The following is a 23,516-nucleotide window of genomic DNA, read 5'->3' as shown; positions in this document are numbered from 1 at the left end:
ACTGCCCATTAACTATTATTATTGTTATTATTAGAAATGGTTTGTACATTATGTGCCACTTGGGTTTGTAAGTAGTAGTCACGACCAATAATTAAGATTGCAAAAATGAGAGACTTCTTCAAAACTACAATACCCAAATGTGACAGATTATTATTATTATTATTTTTAAAGACTGCATTTTAAAGGCTAATTTCTTAATTGCTCTCATAAATAGTTTCATGTCATCTGTTTACCCCTTGCTCCCTATATGCTTGGTAACTGCTTGATGTCCATTCACATAGATTCTTCGAGTGCTGTGATAGTCTTACTATGATTCTCTACTGATACATCACTGCTTAGAATTCAGAACTCAGAATTCAGAATTCAGAACTCTGAATTTAGCGCTCAGTTCCAGCCTCTGAGCCTGGGAGGCAGCACGGACAGAGGTTCCGTTCAGGACAGCAGTGTTCTGCTGCAGGTGGAGCTCACTTAATGCAGCAGCCATTTCCCACTCTGAGGACAGACATTACAGGTGTGTGGCAGCAGTCTGCAAGCATGCTCAAGTTCCAAACCCCCCCCCCCCCCCCCCCATCTCCAGTTCAAGCATCATTCCCAGTACCAAACAGTACTGACCCAAAAAGGCACACACACACACACACATTTATAAGTTCTGGACACCACAACAACCCTTAGCCTGTGGTAGGGCTTCATAGTTTGCTCTATGTGTATGTGACCATGCATCTGCTGTAACATTTGTGAGACTTATGACTGCATATACGGCCAAAGTCAATAATGAAAAAGAATCTGCCAGATTATATTTGTTATGATTGCTGTTGTTATTGTTATTATGTACTAACAATGTAACAACAATTTGTAATCGTGGTGTAAATGGAAAATACATTAAATGCAAATAAAATTGTTATATATTCCTCACACTGATGTTTTTATGTAAACAAGCAGAGACTACACTCCTGCTAAAGTTCGTCTTTGCCCTGGGGTTGGACTGGACACGAAGTTAGCATCGTGTCTAGCCCCCACAATAGATCCTGTGATCGTATTCCTTCTGTGTGTACTGCTCAATGATCATCTCTATTGGTGGTCAATTGGAAACAATGTGTGATCGATTGGGATAACAGAATGTATTGATTTCTTTTTGTCTGGCAAAATGGCCACCCTTTGTGTTAAAAGTGTGAGTGTGAGTGGTTTCTTGTCTTCAGGAGGGGGGGTATTTAGCCACTTAAACGTATTTGTTTACCTTTACTAACTAAAGGTATTTGTATTTTATGCATCCAAGCATAAAAGTACAACGAACTGATCTGTCGCAACAAAGCCATTAACGCGGTTTCTGGTGCTCTCTGTGTTTTTCTGGAACTGATGAGGAGTCGGGCGGAGACCGGACGTTACCTTAAATGACTTTAACGGCGTGTTAGGCCAAACCCCCCCCCCCCAAACCGCGCCCCCCTCGTTCGTTTGTTGTCTAATTACGCTCCGGTTCCTTCAGGCAGTGCCGCTTCGAGCATTAAAGCCGGGGCATTAGTTACATGCGATTAATTCACAAGCTCTCTGTGCGGAGGGATCCGTGGGGGCATCTCACTTTAAATTATTTGTTTGTTTGCTGTTGTTTTTGTGTTGTTTTTTTACATTAAGTGGGTGCAATGCGCCAGATGGCTCTCACAGTGTGCCGTTCGATGGCGGGAAACCCGAGCTTCCGCTCTTCATTGGAAAGGGCTTCGAGGTCTTGAACGCTGCTCTTTAAATTAAAATATTTTGTTGTTGGTGGTGTTTTTGTTGTTAACAGTAATATATTATATAGTACGAATAACAATAAGAGGGATATCATTAATAATGTTAATATTATTTTTAAAGATTGGGAAATTTGGAATTCCGGATCTTATCGTCATATTCTGTAAGCCCAGCTGTGTCAACAGTGCCCGGAGAGATCAGGATTACATCATCAGACGATAAACCGCACGAACAGTTGTGTTTGTTTAGCTGCAGTGATGATGCGCAGTGGCCAGACGCTGTGCTTGGTGAGACTGCAGCCCAGCTAGAAAGCTCAGGGGTACGTGTAAGTCTGAAATGTGTAACTTCCAACTAGTCCTCCTGACCTTACACGCTTCTCTGTGTTGAGCACCTGACCCGCAGTCCAGTTTGGTCCCTGCGATGGGCTGGTGGCCTGTCCAGGATGTATTCCTGCCTCTCACACAATGCAATTCTGGGATAGGTTCAGGCACCCCCCGTGACCCTGACCAGGATAAGCAGGTTAGATAACGGATGGGTGGAGTTCAGTTTGGAATGTCTGTTTGCGTGTACCCCTTTCTGATGCTAACTGGTAGCTGCCGTGTCCTCTAAATATTTTGGTTGACGTGTAGAAGGGTCTCCTGTCTCCAGAAGCACATGCCGCCGGTCTCCACCAGCCGAAAAGACGGCCGTATCCTTAGCTAAACATTCTAATGCTGATGTCACAATCACTGCTGGTGATTGAAAGCGCTGGAGTTCCAGAACACTGATATAGAATTTTTTTTTTGGGGGGGGGGGGGAAAGAAAAAGACATTCCAAAAAAAAAACTACTCTTCAAAGGGTTACACGCTTTTGCTGCTGTTGTCGGATGTCAGCTTTTGCAACAAGCCATTCTGTTTCTGTTCATTCAATCATCTCATCACAGAGCTGGCCAGGGATATGCTTGTTTTTGTTTTTGAACATAGCAAACCACTATAGGTAAAGGCTTTGTGGTTGTATCAAAGTGCGACAGTATCAGGATGATTGGTTGAACAGAAACACCGAAGCAGGCGTTTGTGTTAGATAACTGTGAGTCGCCAAATTTTGGTGCTCAGAGTAAATCTCTGCTGCACCTGCTCGCCTTACGCTGATTCAGGTTTTCAGAAGCACCAATCAAACATCAATGAGTGCCTGTTAACAGCCAATGGACAGTTGACACAATTTCTTGGAGAGGGATGGTCTAGTCTATATATATTTATGATTCTTTTAGAAATCACCTCAAATAGCACAGACCCCAAAGTGCCTCATTTGGACAGTATTAATGAACCCGTTGGATTAGCTTGTCGGTGAAGGATTACTTCAGACAGGGTTGTCATTACTGAGTGTCTCATGAATATTGATGCGTCATTACCCGGCTGTTCCCATGACTCCTCGCTGTCTGCCGGGGCCCGGGACTCTGGCGGTCCGGCGCGGGGCCGAGGGCGCGCGGATCGCTTTTATTTATGGACCGGCGGAGTAAAACGGAGATACGGCCCCTGGTGTCAGCAAATGTACCTTCCCGGTGGAGAACCGCTGGATTGCGAAAAGAAGAAAACGTAACCCCTCTGGTGCAGATGAAGCCGTCTCTCTCTCTCTCTCTCCGTCTCTCTCGCTCTTTCGCGCGCGCGCTCCGTCCCTCCCGCCGCTGACAGGAACTCGGTCGGCGGCCACGAACTGTTACTGTTACTGTGGAAACCAGGCGCGGTATGTTATTTATCAGTACGCGTAAGCGGAGATAAGAGGGTGTGGAGCGACACCTTCCTTGTTCATCATACAAGCCCGCATAGGAGCGGTAAAAAAAAGTGTTATCGAGCCGTTAGGCGTTTTACACGGGCGCGTGACGGGAGAAAAACCTTTCGCAAAAAACGGATTATCTCCAGGAACGGTCTTGAGCTGGCAGGATGCAACGATTTGTTACCATAAAAGCGGATTTCAAACCTGTGTCAGATTTCTGGCGCTTCCAAAATATTTTTAGCAGAGCAAATATGGCAAAAAAAAAACCCCCTGAAACCAGATCCCCAGGAATAGAGAGTTGACCAAGTTTTTTTTTATTTTTTTTTAAACAGTTTACATTTTTTTCTTCAACATAATACCATTGAATCACTGCACACATAAAACCTCAGAACAGAAGAAAGTACTTTAAAAATTGAATGAAATAACCCACTAGCCATTTTCTGTGATAAAAATTAGCATTTAAATAGCGTGCACAGATCATTTGAATTTATGATTAACATAATTCTATTTGTGTTTATATATTAATTTGTTTTAGTGATCTGCTGGGCCCTGGAATAATTCCCCCTCGAAATATTTTATATAAATGTAAATGAATTCAGCGTTCCACAAATGTTCATGAATTCGAGACAAACAATAAGCTTGTGAACACTTCCCCGTATTGGATCCCCATGCAAATTCGGAGCTTTGCTACCGAGCCCCAGAGTAAACAAGATGTGCGCGCGCGCTAAACGCAGAACAAAGGTTCAAAGGTAGCTCTTAAACCTCGTTAAGATTAGCACCCCGCACCAGAGGTCAAAGGTCATCAGGCGTCACATGGTAGTCCGACAAAAGCAGCGGGTATCTGTCTGTCATGAGCAGAACCACTTGTCGAGTCTGCCAGGGCAGTATCCTTGGTTTGTTTTTTTTTTGTTTTTTTTCATTTTCCCCTCAGTTTTTTATATTAAACTTTGTTATTGTGTCCCCTTCAAAGCCATGAGACAAGATGAGTTTTTATCTTGTGAAATGTGCTGCTATTTTTATATATGCATATCTCATTATTATGTTCTTTTTGTTAACTATAAAACAGTGCAATAATATGCTTTTGGTTGAAATATTACCAAGCAAGAGATTCTTTGTGCAATGATGTGTAATATTAAACCTAATACAAAAAAAATCGAACCTAATACAGACATCAGCGTTTGATGTCACACTGTTGACAGTGTGACATCAAAACGCTGATGCACAGTCAAGTACAGTAGCCATGCCACCCAGTGCCCTTCTCATATCTGACGACGGAAGTTGGGCATGGCTGGACTTGCTGCACTTGACCTCTTGGGCCTGTAGGGGGGGCACTGTTCTCTCCAGACCAAACAGGGACTCAGTACCCCGGTGCAGTAATCAGATGATGAACTGCTGTTCTGGCTAACTGTCATCATTAGAGATCTCATGGGGCTGCAGGAAAGAGTAGGAGGATGGAGAGAACTGGCTGTATGAGACTAGGAGGAGGCAATAAGTGGACCCTGCAGTAGATAAACAGGAGGCTGGGTTACATTTGCACACTGAGTAGAAGCCATCTTTGTTTTTGTTTTGTCTTTGTATTGATTGTTTTGTTAAGTCTGTCATCACTGTGACATCAAAACTCTGATGCAGCCTGTAAAAGCACCCCCTTGCCCTTCAATCCCACCTCTCTCTCTCTGAGCCGCTGTGTGTATGGGGGGGGAGGGAGGGGGTGCTGCCTGCAGGTGTGCTGTGTGTGAGGGGGGTCGGGGTCGGGTGTCCTTGCAAGGGTCCTTCTCTACTGTGGGGGGGGGGAGGTCGGTGGGGATAGGGGTGGTTGGCAGGGGCACCCTAACACCCCCCCCCCCCACCCCCACCCCCCACCAAGAATTTTTGTGTGCCCCCCACCCCCCTCCCCCCTCACACAGACCTGCTCCCCACAACTAGCACCCTCTCCCCTCAGTGTCCTCCAAACACCCCAGAGGGCTTTTAATAAATAAAAAAATAAATAGCTCTCCCCCTAGTGGCCACACACTGAAATGGTCCTATAATGAGCAACCCACACACTGCGTCAGAACTGATTTGTTTTTGAATATTATTCACATTTCTTTTGAAGTGTGACCCATCAAGGGGGTAAAAATCTAATTTTCCTTTTTCCAGGGAATGTAGTCCTTGGGCCAATCTGCAGTAAAACAACAACAACAACCACAAAATAAATAAATAAAACTTTTAATTATTTTTGAGGAACAGCAGTGGACTAATGGGTCCCATTCAGCTTGAGATCAGGTTAATGGGAAATGCCGTTACTCTGGGAGTGTGCACCATCCGTTATGTGCATGACATGTTTTTGTTCTCGGTGCCTCTTCACCTTTAGCTGCCTGTTTACAGTCCCCCCCCCCACCCCCACCCGCCACCCTGCCATAAAAAGACAAAATCTGATCATATGATCACTTCAGAAGTCACAGAATTCATGTTTACCGTGTGTGATCTGAGCTTGTCTGTGTGTGTGTTTTTATGTCTGTGTGTGTGTGTGTGCTCGTATGTGTTTGTGTGTCTGTGTATGTGTTCACGTGTGTATGTTCGTGTGTGTGTGTTTGTGCGTGCGTGTGTGTGTGCAGCTGCCTTGTCCGTCTGAAAAGATGTGTGCACGCCACACCACATTTCTCAGATCTGACGTCAATCGCCTACAGTATCGAGTTCAAGTGTATATTTACTTGGTCATGATCATTACCACCAGCTGTGAAATAGATGTTCATTCATTATAAAATGACAAACTAGCTCGTCTCCATCTAGCTGTGGAATGTTCTTGTGATCAGGCAGAGACTGCTTCCACAGTTCTTAGTTCGGGGCGGGGGGGGTGGGGGGGGCGGGGGGGGGCGGGTAGGGTGAACTGATAAATTGACCTGACGTGACACTTAATCCTCCACTTTGAGAATTTCACCGATTGGCATGTACGTGTATGCGGATGTGCATATCTTTGCCTCCCCCTTGCTACTCATTACAGGGAGGGTGGCATTTCTGGGTGTGTTAACCAATCATATGCTGCGTTAATTGTAAGGGAATTCATGTGCATTTGGCTCCTCGTCTCAAAGTTGAGGGCAGAGTGCCACTGCACTTAGATTGTATACACCCTCCCCCACCCCCCACCCTTACCCTTGGTATTTAATGGCAGTACTGTGCTGAATAAGCAGGAATGTTTGAGGATTAGTGTTAATGGATTTTAAATCATATTGTCTAAAAAGAGGGAAGTTCCTGTTGTGTGCTCGCAGTTAAAATATTGCTGATGAATATGACAAGGTGTCACAAAATGATTCACTGGCGATAATTTAATCAATACTCAGGCCCTCTGTTGTGGCACTCACTCTACTCGTTCTTCAGATTTTTATTTTATAAATCTTTCAGTCTTAATATGGCTGTAATAGGATAATCCCGAAATAGTAATGACCACTAAATCCAGTGGTACCAGTTTAAATCTTCATAAACATCTTCCTTTTTTAATTATTGGTTTGATGATTCCCTTGCGGAGGAAGGTAAAGCACAGCTAAATGAAGACGTAGATTTTTTTCCCAAAAACGTAATTGGAGAAAAATGCAGTGCAATCAGAGCACTATCAATCACTGCCGAAGTTATGTAATTACATGGATAAAACGACACCCTGATTCCTGTATGATAAACAAAGTGCACAGTGCCTGCTGAAGCCTGTGTCACGCAACGTTACACTTTCTCGCTTGCTCTTTGAATTTTGGACAGGTTCCCAACAAGAAAACATCCCACAACGAAAGGAGGAACACATGAATCATCCCAAATCTAATTCCAGGTAAGACGTCGCCATTGTGCTCTGGATCGAGTGATACTTACTTCTTTGTTATAGATAAATATCCCCCGGTTTAAGCAGAAAAATGTTCACAAAGCTGTTGTACAGTAAGCCTGACTGAATAACGATGTCTGTGAAACAAATAATTTAGAATAAAGCATATTTCCACAGGCCACAATGGTATACACTTGACAGAAATTCCAGCTAAAACATGCTCTGTTATATTCCCCCTACCCTGTCCTCCAACAGGATGTTTTTTGTTTGTTCCCTGTTTCTTTGTCATTCAGAATCAAGGCCATCCTTGTGCTCTCTCAGTTACCGCGGCATGTCAAAAATAAGGCCCCAGTGCACAGTATGGATTACCCTTGATTTGTGCAGCTGTGTTACCCTGTTTGCCTTCGCATGCAATCAGTACGGAAAGAGTCCATTAGCTGTGTTAATGCCTTATCCTTTGAATCACCCCGGGAAGAGTAGGTTTTATTTGGGAAAGTTCTATGTCAGTGTTCTAGAACTCTGCTGCTTTCAGTTACCAGTAGTGATTGTTCTTAACATTCTAATGCTGATGTAACAATCACTACGTAGAATGTTCTTAACATTCTAATCACTATTTGTGATGACACAAAGGGTAAAAAAAATTCCATAGCAAAGAATCTTCAGCTGCATGTCGTTAAACATCAGTTTAAAAAAAACAAAACAAAAACTAGCCTTTCAAGGTTCTGAATCATTAAATATTTATTCTAGGTCCTCGCATGCCCTTGGACAAAATGGCCGTCAGAAGGCATTCGGTGCTGTGGGGAATCTCCCAGTCCTCCGTGTTTGGTTTTCTAATCCCCGTTAAATGTGTCCGGAGAGGAGGAACACACAAAAGCGGTCGCTTTAATCTCTGGACCGGGACGGAGACGGAGCAGGAGCTGGTCCCAGGACGTACGCCAGGACGACGGGAGAGGTGAGAGAGGACGCTGATCAGGTGTTGAACCAGGCCACTCAGGGGGCAGACAAATCACTGGTCATTTTTACAAGTTTTTTTTTTTTCTTCTTCTTTTGTTATGACATTATTGAACAACATATGGGGTGTAAACATATATTCTCTGGAATAAGTGCACCACTGCTGCATGTGCTTTTATCTCCAAAATATGTTTCGCCCCAGCCACTCCCCTGTTTTGCCTCTGCAGCCCTTCAGCAGCTATTGAGCACTGAGGTGGAAGCTACGCAGTCAAATGTCCAGTAAATAAGTGTCCATTCAACTCCAACACAACACACAACACAACACAACACAACACACAACACAACACAACACAACACAACACAACACAACACAACACAACACAACACAACACAACACAACACAACACAACACAACACAACACAACACAACACAACACAACACAACACAACACAACACAACACAACACAACACAACACAACACAACACAACACAACACAACACAACACAACACAACACAACACAACACAACACAACACAACCATTCAGCCCAACAATGGCTCTGATTACCCACAGACCAGATATCAACGCTGTATCAAGCCTTGTCTTGAAAATCCCCAGAGTTTCTGCCTCAACTATGTGACCTGGCAGGCTATTCCCACACATTGACTACTCTCTGTGTGAAAAAAAAAAACCTCTTCCGAACGTCTTGCTAATTTCCATTTACGCCCCCATCGTATGGCTTGGGTGACTCTTGCATGATGCGTATCTGATCTTGCCTGATCGGACTGAAAGGCGACCGCTGCTTTTAAGAACAGGTGCTTCCGCTGGTGACCCCCCCTCTTGGGAAGAGGAGAGAAGAGATTTATGGGATTTTCACACGACTCTGAGCCATTAAGAGCAATCTCAAACACGGTTCCCTCCTGCGTCTGTGCTGGCGGACAACACAACACAACAACACAACACAAAACACACAACACAACACACAACACACAAGCGCAATCTCAAACGCGTTTCCCTCCTGCGTCTGTGCTGGCAGAGCGCCATTTTATAGCATAATCCTCACTTCGTGCCTTTCACAGAGACAATGATTAAAACCGTTTTTTTCCCCCCCCCTCTGTATCTATATTTCATTCCCCAATCGTGATTTTTTTTAATGTTCACTTATTAAGTATGAAATCTCAAAATTCACACCAGGAGGAACTGTGAGCACCCATTCTCTCCGTCCGTGGTTCTTCACAAGCTGGCTGCCACTCTGGATGAAATTAGAAACGGATTACTGAAGTCATAACACAATGTGACTCTTACTCTGTTACGTATCTCGCTAACCTGATTTATTGGAATCTTGACATGCTAATGCCGTGAGATTAGGGAAAGGGAAAGTTTAGTCGTTCTGGCGGCAAAACCAAAGAGAGCTGAAGTCTAGTCGGGGGGAAACCGAAACAGACTCTCCTCACAACGGCACACGTTCGTCAGCCAGAGTTCCTGAAACTTTCTGTAAAACGTAGGGGAACAAATTTTAGACTTAATGTCACTTTCTATCCCGGAATGCCCCAGGGAGCTAGGCGTTAAATCCCCTCAAGCTCTCGCTGGTTATGCCGGAGAGGATTAGCGCTCGCAGAATTACCACTTAAGAGAAAGATGAAGGAATGCATTTACTCGGGCAATTAATACGTTTCAATCAAGAGGGTACGTGGAAGAGGCGGCCATGACACCCGTGGTCATGTGACACCCCCAACATATCCGAGATGGAGGAGAAGAGATCGGAGCCATTTCGATGCAGTGTGACTACATTTAGGACACAATTGTGGATCACTTCCCTTATAGTTCCATGCAGCCGTGACTGGATGTCGTTCAAATGCTAAGGAGAAAAAAAAAAAAAACATTTTGGGGAAGTTATTGGCACAGCACAATTCCAAATGAAATCTTACTAAAACTCAATGGCATAAATGTAAGTAGGCTGTCCTGAAGTTAATCACTGACTGCCTAGATTGTTGATTATAATCAAAGACAATGGGCCTTATTCACAAAACGTTTCTTCGATTATGTGTACTTTTGTTCTTAAAAATGTTCCAATGAAAAAATAATATGGGATTCATGACACATGTGCAGACCTTTGTTTTTGTGCATATCCCAGGTGTATGAGTTGATGAATTCTGGGTGTTTGTAAATTTTATGCACAGACCTGCCCATGTGATCAGCATAAGGAAACAGCCAGGAACAAATACAGGTTACAAGGACAAAAAAAAAGATAAATGCCAAATTGTTTGTGGAAACGTTCGTACACACAGTTTACGATCAAATATGATCGTACGCATGTTTTGTGAATGAGTCCCAGTAAATTTAGCGTGTGCAGTTTGTACAGTCATGCGTGACCAATCATTTGAACATTGATTTGTCATGTATAACATGGTGTCAGGCTAGTTTGAATAATTACATTACATGACATTGCCGGCATTTCGCGGACACCCTTAACCAGGGCGACTTATACAGCTTTTGCATTAAATTATTATTATTATTATTATTATTTATTTATTTTAAACAAAATATCTGTTTATACTGCTGGATATAGACTGAAGCAATTCAAGGTTAAGTACCTTGCTCAAGGGTACAAAGGCAGTGCCTTACCTGTGTATTATAGAGAATAAAATCTGCATAATATTAAAGGCCCTTGGAATGTAATATCAGAGGCTCTTGATATGTACAATAAATACCCGTTAAATTAGACAGTTTCTGGAGAATTTGGTTATGTCATCTATGGGCAAGTTAACTCGAGAACAAGGTAGACGAACTGCCCTTGGCTGTAGGCACCGGCAATAGGTTACACCGCTTGATTAGCTTCAGATACGGCGTTCTAATTTACTATCCCGCGCGGCGTCACGCATGCGCTAACATGGCTGTACTTAATCTCCCAGTTTGACTGACATCAAACCGCGATAACGGTTTAGAAAATGGAGATAATGTTTGCTGGCCGTGCGAGGCATAGTAAAAAGTCAAGCCTACGAAAGGCCATATGTCACAATTAACTACACAAATGCTCGTGCCATCTTGAATATATATAACGGACTTCTGGTCCTTAATTGGAGAGGTGTGTGTTTTTGACCCCCTAGTGCTGTTAATAATGAGCTGGGACACTCGGTGACCCGACCGTCAGACGTATTTAATGGACTCTCACAGTGGACTACGAACTAAAAACATTAAATGCGTTCTCCCTAACCGTGTGAAACGACCCCAAAATAAATAAATACGGACGAAACACTTTTTTTTGGGAAAAGACATAAAAGTGTTGTCACACCACAGATGCTGTAAACTAACCTTTGAAGACCGTCCAAGTCATTACGAGATTGTTGTACGTCGTAAAGTGATATGCAATGCTGGGCTTTGTTCATTTCTTCGTTTATTTATAGTGTTCACCTTAACCGCACTAATCAAGCAAACTAAACTACCTGAAGCGGGTTGCGTGTAGCAGGCTCGTAAAAAAAAAAAACCCTACGCGCTGATGTAATTCCAATAATTCCCAGACAATTAACAGCTAGGTTTTTAGGACCCTGCGGAAGCTCTTCCGGTCTGCCGGCCTCTGCGGTGGGAGCGGAGCAACTGGAGCAGGCCTTGCCGGCTGGGGAGGAGGCGGACCAGGGTAAGGAACAGAAGGAAGATCCGGGAGCTAGCGAAAACGAAAAGGGTCGGGCCTGGGACTGGCGAAACGGGTAATTAACACTGTGATCCACTAATTAAAACACCTCGACCCGTGGCATAAGCCCTTTCCGATGAGGTAACCTTTCACGGTCCAAAGTTAAAAACCCAAAATACGGACGTGTTTAATGGTGGAAAAAAAACTGGCAGCATTCGTGCGCTTTTGCAGATGTGTGGTTTAAACATAGCGATCGGCACTTGAACTTGGGGACAGTTTTTCTGTAGGCAGAGAGACAGAAACAGGACTTTGGCGAATGCTTAACGCGGTGACTTTTGCATATTAAAAAATATATATGTATGTATAGCTTAATAAATATAATTTTTGGCAATGATGTATGTCCTAGTCGTCTAAAGGGGTGGAAATGTACCGCTGTTCTGAGCTAGTGATAAGGAAAACGAGTGGGTTCGCATTTTTTCCCCCTCAATTGCAGCGGTGTCCGAAAAAAGACAAACAGTACAACTAGTCTCCGTACGGTTTCGAACGCGGATTCTGATGCCGGTCTCCGTGTGCGCGTTTGATTTATCCTACCTGACATAATCTAATGATGCAATTATCAAATTAGCTGCCGAGCTGTCTGGGAACTGGTTTTAAACCATGCGTCTGCTGCGCTGATTTTTATTCAGAAATCTTAAAATGGTACCTCATAAAAAAAAGAAGAAAAAAATGAAACTGAAGGGTTAAACGAATCCCGGGGAAGTGGGCTAAATTTGATTTGTCTCGTCTTCAAGCGATTGCAGTTGACCCTCTTGTGAATATTTCTTGCTTAAACCGCTGCCTGTTCCATCTTTATCACCCCGCCAACCTCTTTTCCAATGTCTATGCCTAAGGTTTATTTGAAATATACGTAGCCTATATATGTGTCTCAATGACGAACGCTGCATTTAATATGCAAGCATTTACGGATAGCTGGAGAGGTAATGTCACGACATATAGGTGCATTTAACACGCATCTGTTCCCATTACATAATTTTGGGATTCTCGTGTCACGCAAAAAAGGCATTTAAATGTATGCATATTTTAACCTGCATCAAAACACTTGCTTTGCATCTCTCTGTGAACGCAATTTGTGCTCCCTTGCGCTGAGGCATGGGTGATCTTACCCGTACATAGTATATGCACGTCATGTTATTGATGGTTGTGGCATTTTTAAAAAAAGAAAGAAAAAAAAAGAAACGTGATCGTACCGTTTTTGTGTATCCTCAAGTTAGCCTACTTTCAATTATTGGCTGACTTCCAATGACTTTCTTCAATAAAATGGGTACAGCTGACCAAACATAACACACACATTAAATAATTGTCTGCAGAACGCCATATTTTGAAATATACAGTATAGCCTATATATATATATATATATATATATATATATGTACTATATATATATATATATATATATATATATATATAGTACACAGTACACGTTTACCCGAGTTTCCATTGCAAAGAAATGAACAGTGCCATCAGAATGTTTATGATGATCTTTACTCTGATTTATTTTTGTGTCGTTGTCTGTGAGACTTCGCGATTAAAGTTATGCTTTTGTACGCTCCTTGTACGGCTGCCCAAGAGTAGGCCCCTGTCTCGCCTGCTTAAAAGGTGCTTTTAGCTGAATTTTTTTTTTTTTACCATAGCCTACCATGTGGCTATGTAGCCTATGTGACGTCTACTTCGCGTCTTATATCTAGGCTACCTTATCAAATTATAGGCTGTTGTACATCGCAGTTTATCCTGGGATGGTAGACCTGTTCTTTATTCAAAAGAGCTTTTCTTCCGTTTGGGAATGTGGTTCGTCTCAGGCACTGACATGTAACATTGTAACAAGGTGAAAGGCGGAAGTTACCTGTAGAGATTACACCGACTGTATTTTGGCTGAAAACATTTAACGTAAGCCTGTGTTGTTTTTGTCAGTGAGCTGTGTCATTTAAAACATCTCTTAAGTCCTTTTAATGCCATAACTGTCATTTCAAGGTTCAATAGGGCATATTTTGTACAAGCCAACTTTACGTTAGTGTAATTGACACCTTTTGATTTAGGGAAATTGCTCGAAGATTGCACTCGGGACTGTTCTTCAGCTCGTAATGAAGCGGGGTCACAAGTGTTTAACTGCAGGGCAGTCTGGCCTCAGAGGAGGTGTTACAGACACATGCCAATCATTACATCTGAAAATAATGGCGCGTGCTGATTTTAAGTGGTCCGCGTAAATCACTGTAAGCATTTCGCGTGCGAGTAGTCTACGCATCACATTATAGGCCGTTGATAGCCAATTTAGATTTAAACAAAACGGAACTTAAATAATTAACAGCTTCAATAAGTAGACTAGCCACATCTATTTACGGAGAGTCTAACAATGACAGATCATCTGTTGCGCCACGACAGTAACCTTGAGAATGTGTCAGTAAGATGCTATCTTTTACGTAGGCTATGTAGATTTCGACTGGCCTGCGTCGTTGCAGCGAGCCAAAAATGCGTGAATGTCAGGTCGTCACTTAATGAAAGAAACTGGACAAATCGATTCAATGAGAGCCATGGAGGGGAAAAAAACTTTTATTGTATCAATGCCAACGAAATAGCCTAATTTTTTGCAGATGTCAGAGAAAAATGCTATTGGAATCGGACCGCAAATTGCGCAATCCCGGTCCGTGTATAACTGGGAAAAATAGAATTTGGCAGCGATTCAACAACCGCCATGTTAAAGCCGAACACAAGAAGAGCGCGCGCTTTAATAGAGGGGGGGTTATAATAGCTGTAGCACAGCTACATATCTCTGATGGTCTACACTGGGAAAGAAACGGCTATTTTCTGGCTGTTTCATGCGTTAAATGAGGTGCCAGAAGCCGTAGGAGTCAAGGACGTTAACGAGATGCCACATTTCCGTCACAAATTCAGCCGCAGAGATCAGACACATTATCAGTCATGTTACTTTACCCCCGCATGTTCATGATGTATCTTAATTATGGATTCATTTTCGGATTTTTTTTATTTGTGTCGGTCAGATTGTCACAATTTAAATCCACGGCATCCTAAACAAATTAAGGTTTGCTTATCAATAAACCCTTTCCCTCCTTCGCCTGGTCTGTCTTACCCAAAACTGTCAACCCGAAACGTTGCAACTGTCCACGCTATATTAATTTAATAACATTCAATATTTGATTTTCAAAAATCTAAATGATCTTTAATTATTTATTTATATTTACCCCAAACAACACCTTACAAATCCGTTTTTTTATTTTACAGGAAAAGGAAGAACTGAAAGAGAAGACGACATCCAATTCATTTTAAGTTTTTTTTATTTGTTTATTTTTTTTCCTCATTTCATTTCAATTTGCTTTTAAATATATAAATAATAAACGACGTTATTTCGGTGATGCCGTCCAACGCCGCCGCCACCACCACCACATTCAAAACTTCAGACTTCGAGTATGACGCAGCGGCAAACAAAATGGTAAGACACTGCGCTGCCGGCGGAGAAAGAAAAAAAAAAAAAAGAAAAACGACAACCCGACGTCCGCAGCAATTTGTTCTGTTCATTTTATATGTGACTGTATGTTGCAGTCAGTAATCATCAGAAACGTACAACGTTGTGTTATATTTGTATCTGCCTGTGTAACTGGTGCGTTGGTGCAGCGAGACGCCGCGAGGACGCTGTCTGGATTCAGCCAGACGACGAACCGCTCTAGGCAGGCTGGCGCAGGAAGAAGAACACGCAACGACGACACGAGCCGTTTTCGCCTAGTTGTTCATTTTGGTTTCGTAGAAGGAATACAGTAGACAGCACAGTATGGTCAGCCTCGTCTTTTATTTTATGAATAGGGCGGGGCGTAAACAAAAACTGAAAATCCCCACGTATAGGCCCTGTATAACGTGGCAAAATGGTGAACGGGTTTTAAATGTATGACTTGCAAAAAAAATAATAAAATGGAAGAATATTTTCCTTAATTCGCGGAAAGATCGGTTAATTTCCGCCGAACGAAATTAAATGTAGTCAAACCAAGTATAGTTTATTAATCATCACTTTAATGTGCAGTTTCTAGAATCCTCTTCAGGCATTACCATCTCGTATCGTAGGACACCGCACGTTATCTTCGTCACTCAATTAGTAGGTGCGGAATTGAAAAGAAGGGTTCCTTGAGCTGTCATAGATTCACATCTTTCTTAAGTACTTGACTGAAAATGATTTCATAACCGCCTTGTTCACCAGCAGCGGCAATATCCTATACGATGAGCATTTTTTGTATGATTAACATTGCCAAAATTTTAATTTGATCAATAGGCTAACGCTAGTGCGCTTTAATCCGGCAAATATTTTAAACGATATGTAGCCTGTACACAGTGCTATTGACATTCGCAGTATGATCATATTCTGGAATAATCTGAGTTATACCGTCTCTATTTCTGGGAAGCCTCCCCCCCCCCCCCCCCCCCCCCTCTTTTGTGTAAGTTTGCGAGCTGTGTAGCCTTTTTTATTTTATTTTTTACTTCTGATTCCAAAGCCCTTAAGCTGCATCAGTCATAAAGTAGAGATAATTAGTTGTACATCATCCCAGTGTACTTAGCATCCATTTTGAAGCATAATTGGTGTGTTACATATCATATTTAGACCTGTTATTACAACCAACCGCCACTTTCTCAGGTGGTTTGTGTTAATTTCAGTGGTAGATTTGGGCTTGCAGTTGGTGTAACCTTTTTTTTTTCTTTTCTTTTCTTTTTCAACTGTCACTTTGAAAATGCACCCTTTTTAGCTTAGATATTTAACTGCTGCCTCTCTTTATGACATCTGTGCCTTCAATTTTATTAGTCCTCGTGATTGTTTACCCTGACCTCAAATACCCCCTACAGTCATTAGAAGGGCCCCCTGGTTAAAAAAAAACAAAAAAACAAACAAAAAAACCATCCATAGCCAAACTGGGGGGGGGGGGGGGGCACAGGTTCAGTCCCATAAATATAATCTGTCTGAGAGCTGTCAAATTGCGCCCAGCAAAATAAATAAACAATAAACGCTTCTACCGAGCGTTCCACGTTCGGTCAGCGTGTGAGGGACATCTGTCACGATCCAGCATATAGCACTAAGCTGCTCGTTTTTTTTATCCGATCTGCTGAATCAGATGCCGGCGTGTTTCGGGTGTAGCCTTAGCTGTCAGGGCCCGTGTGCTGACCGGGCAGGTAAACACTTTCCACATGCGAAGCAGTCGTTCAGGTTAAAATAGATGCACCCCTGTGTGCGCTGGAGACGAATGTAAATGGTAAATGGTAAATAAACTGCATTTATATACTTTTATCCAAAGCGCTTTACAATTGATGCCTCTCATTCGCCAGAGCAGTTAGGGGTTAGGTGTCTTGCTCAAGGACACTTCGACACTCCCAGGGCAGGGTTTGAACCGGCAACCCTCCGACTGCCAGACAATTGGTCTTACCTCCTGAGCTATGTCGCCAGATTGGTATCAGATTGGCACCATAATAATGTGCAGTCATACTAAAAACATGGTGTAGACTCAATACCCGGTGTAGCGTAAAATGGAATAACTCAATTAAAAAGAGTTTTTAAAAAATTAGTTTAACTTTCTAAGTTAAAAACCAGTGAATACTTGAAGAGATTATAAGCCGCCCCTGCTCAAATGGGTCAAGGCATTTAGTTGCTTCTGACCGTTTGAGTAGCTGGTCTCTCTAATTCCCGTCTTCCTTTTATTAAGTAGTTCTGGCTGCACTTAGTATCCAGAGGTGTACTTTTTTCTGGTTGACACTTTGCTTGAAAATGAAGGCGGTCCATTTGAATGGTAATACATTAATGCAAATCAGTGTGGTGTGATGGGTAGAATTTTTTTTTTCTCCACGTATCCCCCCTCCCCCCCCCCCCCCCCGAAATGCACACAAAGACATTTCCACTTGAATGATTCCTTTGCGTGCGGAGTGTGTTTCCACCTGGTCTCCTCAGCAATACAGGTACAGCTGAATGAGGCTGTACACCTGAAACACCCTCAGCCTTTGACAGCTGACAGGGTTGCTGTCTTCCTTTCTCTAATAAAATTATTATCTGTGGGAGTTGGGGGGGTGGAATTTCTGATGATTTTTTAGCCTACTGCTGTAGCCTGACTTACATTACATTACAGACGCTCTTATCCAGAGCGACTTACACAACTTTTTACACAGCATTTACATTGCATCCATTTATACAGCTGGATACATACTGAAGCAATGCAGGTTAAGTACCTTTGCTCAAGGGTACAGCGGCAGTGTCCCACCGGGGGAATCGAACCTGCAACCTTTAGGTTACAAGCCCTGCTCCTTACCCACTGTGCTACACTGCCGCCTAACAGCCCTGAAGCCATCGCCTCCGTCTCCCAGGGCAACGGCGGGAAGAGTTCAAACGCTGCACGTCGGCCTCGTAGGCCCGCGGGAACACCTGAAATATTTACCGTTGACCGCGTACGCGCGTACGCCCCCCCGAGGGCACCCTGCTTTACGAGACGAGTTTGAAACAATTTCCGTCCCATACCCACCCCCCCAAACGCCCCCCCCCCACTCCCACACTGGACGCATTAGTCGTTCACATACAGCTGAATAATTAAACAGCGCGTTCCTCCTGCGTTCCTGTGGCCTATTGAATTTTTTTCGTCGGGGCGATGCGTTGAGTGGAACGGGCCTCTCTGCCTGTCGGGACTCGCGGTCCTACTCTCGGTTTGGAGAGAGCGCGCTCAGCGCACACGCTGCGGTGTCAGGCCAGGACAGGGCGCACCGCGAGCTTTCTCTGCTGATACTACACAACCTGACACCTCTGTGTTAAAAAAACACACAAAAAAAAACTCATCAAACTCATCAGTGCAGAATTTACCAACAGCTCATTTCCACCACGTGCCCCCTGCTGACTGACAAAACCCGACCCGAAATGTGCTTCTTAATCCTCGCAAAAACACACAATTAAATCCTCCTTATTGACCAAATTATATTTAAATAAATGTTTTTAAAAAAACTACAGTTCAAGGTACATCTGTGGATAATGAGCATAGTGAGTGTCTCTTTGAAAAGGTACACTTTGGGACCAGCAATCCCATAATGCATTGCCAACTGTGCTTGTGAACAAAGGCCATACCATTAAAAACAAAAAAAACAAAAGCAAATTACAAACCTTTAAAAAGAACAAATAACCAAAGAAGTATTATTGGAGCAGGGACCAAACAAGAGATAACAGAGTAGCAGCTTTCTGAAAGTTGAGCTGAGGTGCTTTTTCCAGAGGAGGTTTTTTTTGTTGCTGTAAAAATGTGTATTTTCTGTGACGGTCTCCACAGGCACACAGGCTCTCAGTGAAATGGTGCAGGCTGTGGACCGGGTCAAGAGCCAGCCTGTGGTTCCTCTGACAGAGATTTGCAGCCCTGTGGGGAGATGTGTAAATCAGCCATAGCCTTGGTCAGGACATGGGGGGCTGGGGGGTGCAAATCCGGTCCTGGAGGGTCGGGGTGTATATGCAGGTTTTTGTTTCCACCAATTACCCCCGGCTAAATGAGCCAGCTTGGCTGCGTACGCCATCCCCGGTTCGCTGGTAGATTGGATCACAGTAAAACGGTTCATATAAGAACACAAGAACTAGTCTTTGACTGTGATTCATTGCACTCATCAAGAAATGTGGCTAAAATGTCAGGTGGTGTGTAAATGTTGGGGCTAATTAAGTAATCAAGGCCAGAAGTTGGCATGGAAACCAGAAACGGATGCGGCCCTCTTTGCCCACTTCTGGGACAGGGAAGTCGGTGTTCTAGAACTCCACCGTTTTCAACTGCCGGGAAGCGATTGTGACATCACCGTTAGAATGTTCAGTTAAGAAGCGTCAATTTGTCGATTAAGACAATAGTGCGATTAAGCCATTCGCACGTATCTGCGAAACCGTGTCCCCAGTACTCCCTTTAACATGCAAATTTACACGGTTAAAATCGATCAAACCGTGTAATGGGAGCAGGAGGGGCTTTCCTGCAGGGTTACCTAGATTTTCCCGCCACTTTTCAGACGGTTACATCGGTGAGTTTTTTTTGAAAACGCAGCAAGCAGTGCAGCTTGCTGCAGCGAAGTGACAGCGTTAGCGAGCGGCGCACGAAATCCCGCCATCTTGAGCCAACCGCCATCCAGTCGCCAAAAGGTTGATAGACATTAGTGACAGTCGCGATTGGACGTGCGTTAACTGAACACGCCAAGAAATTCGATTTCGGGGTTTGCAAAGTCATGCAACAGTACAAGTATAAAATGACAGAACTCCATATCTTGTATGAAATCACGGTTGCTTCCGTTAAGAGTTTAGCTGCAGTAACTTAATCGGAATAATGTGTTTATGTGACTTCCGCCTTGGTCACAGTGTTGTCTTAAATCACATTAAAACTGAATTATTAGTGTGCGTGCGAAGGTGGTCAGGGACGGGGCTGGCAGTTGGTGACAGGGCATTCCAAAATAAAATAAATGAAAATAAAATGGGAGCAGTAATAACATTGATTTATCGTGCAATATTCACATCTGCGGTTTTTATTCACTGCGTGAAGGTGCGTTTAAGACCGTAGCCCTGCTCTGTATTCCCCTATTCACTGGCTTTTATCCTTGATAATTCAAAAGCACCATGAACATTTTAACAGTGCCCAACCAAGAGTCATTACAAAAGGAGAAAAGGAGAATTACAAAAAAAAAATTTTTTTTATTCATCGGGTGCTTGAAAAAAATGTGAGATTTGATTCCTTGGCCGGCAACAAGTGGTCCTTAAAACGCAGGATAATGTTGGAATGGAACGCATTTATGGTTTATTCGCCGTAACTAGAACGGCGTGTGTGTGAGGATTCATCCCTTATTTTCTCAGCGGATTTCATTAATTACCCATTACCTTTCTGTTTCACTGTTTATGCGGGAATTTAAAAAGCCATTTGCTATTTGACGATATTTATTGCCGTTGTCAAAAAGTGTTTTCTTTGGCTTTGATTAATGTGGACAGCCTTCACAAGGCTGAAGGACAGACTAAAGGGAGGTCTTGCTCGTTCTGTATCAGGCGTTGAAATGAGATTTAATTCAGCAACGGTGGCAAACTGCTAAACAGAATGCGGGAAAAATTATGTTTGAGGATGCAGTTTTGTTTAAAAAAAAAAGAAACAAATTCATAAAAGGATCTGCACTTAACTGTTTTATTAAGCATTAAAAAGAGACTAGATGTCGGTGGATGTGCTTGGCTTGCTGCCCCCACCAGCGAAATATGTTATTCTTTTGGCAGCATTTCCCTCTTTCTGTCATTCAACTTTTACTTATTTCCACTTTTCACTGTTCACATTTTTTGCACAGATTTAATATTATGAGAAAATAGTTTTTAAAAATTCTGAAAATGTGGACACTTGAAATGTGGACACTTGAAACATACAATCAAACATAATTTATATTAAAGCATTATTTTACCTTAGGCATTTGGAAGATGCAGCCAGAGCTACTTGCATGAGTGCAAATATGAATGTTTAGGCAAGGAAGAGGGATGATGCCAAGTCCATCGTAGCATCACAGCCAATAATATCCATCATCACAGTCATCATATTATTGATCAGTAATAGTCATCATAATCATATACATGAGGCCCAATATACATGCTGTCGATTATTATTATTGTTATTATTATTAGTGCAGCAGTTCCTAGCCCCCCCTTTTAAAATTTATTTTGGCATATGTGAAGGGACGTTATGCGCCTCACCTGGTCCAGATACCTTTCACACAGGTGTGAGAATCCACCTCTGGAGGGCTGCAGTGTGCTGTATTTTGCATGCGTTTCAGCACCTGCCAATCATTAAAACTGGAGTTTTTTTTTGAAGGTCTTAATTGGCTGCTCATTTAAAGAAAAGTGATACATTGACTAAGTGATCCTTAGCCCTGGTCCTGGAGAGCCACAGGGTCTGCTGTTTTTTTTGTTCTAATTACTTTTACCTGGAACCAATCTAGTTGCCCTTCTCTGCACTTTTTTTGAGAACGTTCATAGGGACCCCTGCATTAAATGATTTTTAAGGAGAAATGTTAACTTGCATCACACTGACATACAATCAATTAGGATCACACAGGATTCCCTGATTCTGGTGTGATTACGGTTAGGGCGGTCAGCATGCAGTAGGACGGGTTCCGGTTCTGAGAGTCCGTGTGGAGTCCTGTGCGGACGGGGGGGGGGGGGGGGGGGGGGGGGGGGGGGGGGGGGGGGTGGCGGTGGCGGTGGCGGTGTAAAAGAGGACGAGCGCTCTGGAGCGAACTGAAAAGTCCTCTGAAGAAAAGATAGGACGTGAAAATTAGCCGGCCGGATCGCTGGACCTGCGCCACCACCTGCTCCTGCGAACGTTAGCCTCCCGCGAACGTTAGCCTCGCCCGCCCTCGGGTAGCCGCGGCGCCGTGGGCGGAGAGGTGAGAAAAAGTGTCGCTGCGGTTTTCAACACCCGAGGCCTCGTGTCTGTTAAGCAGTCATACCGTTCAAAGTGAGCGCACAGACACGTAAAATAAACTCTGTCGTTTGAATTTTTGTGCGAAAAGTCTTTCGCATTACTTTTGGCATAAACTTGTCATTGTCATAATTTGTCTGAGTCCCGAAAATAGATCCAGCTGCAGATCCACAGAAGGTTCAGAGGGTTCTCTATACACCCCCCCCCCACCTCTGCCCAACATATCGATTGAGAAGTCCAGAGACTTGTCCTGGGTTTTGGTTTGCAGTGCGTTAGATGAGTTCTGCACAGGCAAATAAAAAAACTAAGGGATGCAAAAAAAAATTTGACCAGACAAATTGTGTCTGTCCCCCCCCCCCCCCCAGGCCTTGACGGGAGTTCCCCATTGGTCCATTTGCAACTTTCATGACCCCCCACCCTCCCCGCCCCTCCACCACCACCACCACCAATTTAAATATCGGATTCACCCACGAGGCCGTTTGTTTTCCAGGAAGTGAATTTGTTGTGATATATACCTGTCAGGTCCGCAGTATATCTTAGTGTGTTTTACGGTTTTATTCATGAAAGGTTTGGGTACTTGTTCTTTTTTAAAATAACAACGTGTATTGCAAAGTGATTCTTTGGTGCCACCGCGACTATATTAATGTCATTAATCATTGTCAGTAGTCTCTCTCGGTTGTAAACAAATATTTCAGGGCACTATACTATCATTGACAGCTGAAAAGAAAAAAAATTATTCAGGACGGCATTAATTTAATAAAAACAACCGTTACAGGCTTTTGAGGTTTGAAGATTCCATCAGAGTGACACAAACATGGAAATTGTCTGCTCTTTAGACATTTTTAATGTTTATCTGGCGATTTTAAGAACTCATTTTCGCTTATTGGCTGCAAAAATAGCTCCAGTCATCATCTGCTGAACCCAGAGTCCTCGGTGCTCTTTAAAGCACTTGACAGCCGAATGCAGTAACCGTGTTATAAACACATTTATACTGCTCACCTGGCTCTTTTCTGTGGCTTACGGTGTTGTCCGTGCCCACAGGCGGATGCTAATTTCAGCGAAGTTGACTGTGGCGTTAGGGCGTTTTGGCACGCCATTAACGAGGATGTTCTCTACCTTTTGTGACATTTCGGGACTGAGAGGTTAACTAATCCATTGATGCATGGATTAGTTTGTGTCTGTGTTTCTCTGTCGTTAATGATT

The 23,516-nt window shown here is 43.2% G+C and overlaps 1 protein-coding gene and 1 long non-coding RNA gene across 9 annotated transcripts in view; both read left to right on the top strand.

Annotated features, from left to right (window-relative positions):
• The first annotated feature begins 3,178 nt into the window (after positions 1 to 3,178).
• On the top strand, positions 3,179 to 8,259 carry LOC118229320. The gene is made up of 3 exons (XR_004765646.1): positions 3,179 to 3,305; positions 7,198 to 7,264; positions 8,003 to 8,259. It is a non-coding gene; the product is annotated as an uncharacterized LOC118229320 (long non-coding RNA).
• A 3,536-nt stretch (positions 8,260 to 11,795) lies between these two features.
• Positions 11,796 to 23,516, top strand: part of dnmt3ab (DNA (cytosine-5-)-methyltransferase 3 alpha b) — a 149,791-nt gene continuing 138,070 nt past the window's right edge. For all 8 annotated transcript variants that reach the window (XM_035422091.1, XM_035422093.1, XM_035422089.1 and 5 more), the window contains exons 1-2: positions 11,796 to 11,911; positions 15,130 to 15,337. In XM_035422091.1, coding sequence (XP_035277982.1) covers positions 15,260 to 15,337 — 78 coding nt within the window. In that variant the 5' untranslated portion in view covers positions 11,796 to 11,911; positions 15,130 to 15,259. The remainder of the gene's footprint in view (positions 11,912 to 15,129; positions 15,338 to 23,516) is intronic.

Source organism: Anguilla anguilla, chromosome 6 (assembly GCF_013347855.1).
Source record: "Anguilla anguilla isolate fAngAng1 chromosome 6, fAngAng1.pri, whole genome shotgun sequence".
NCBI classification, from domain to species: Eukaryota; Metazoa; Chordata; class Actinopteri; order Anguilliformes; family Anguillidae; genus Anguilla; species Anguilla anguilla.
The sequence above is the reverse complement of the archived record's forward strand: the minus strand, read 5'-3'. Positions and strand labels throughout refer to the sequence as shown.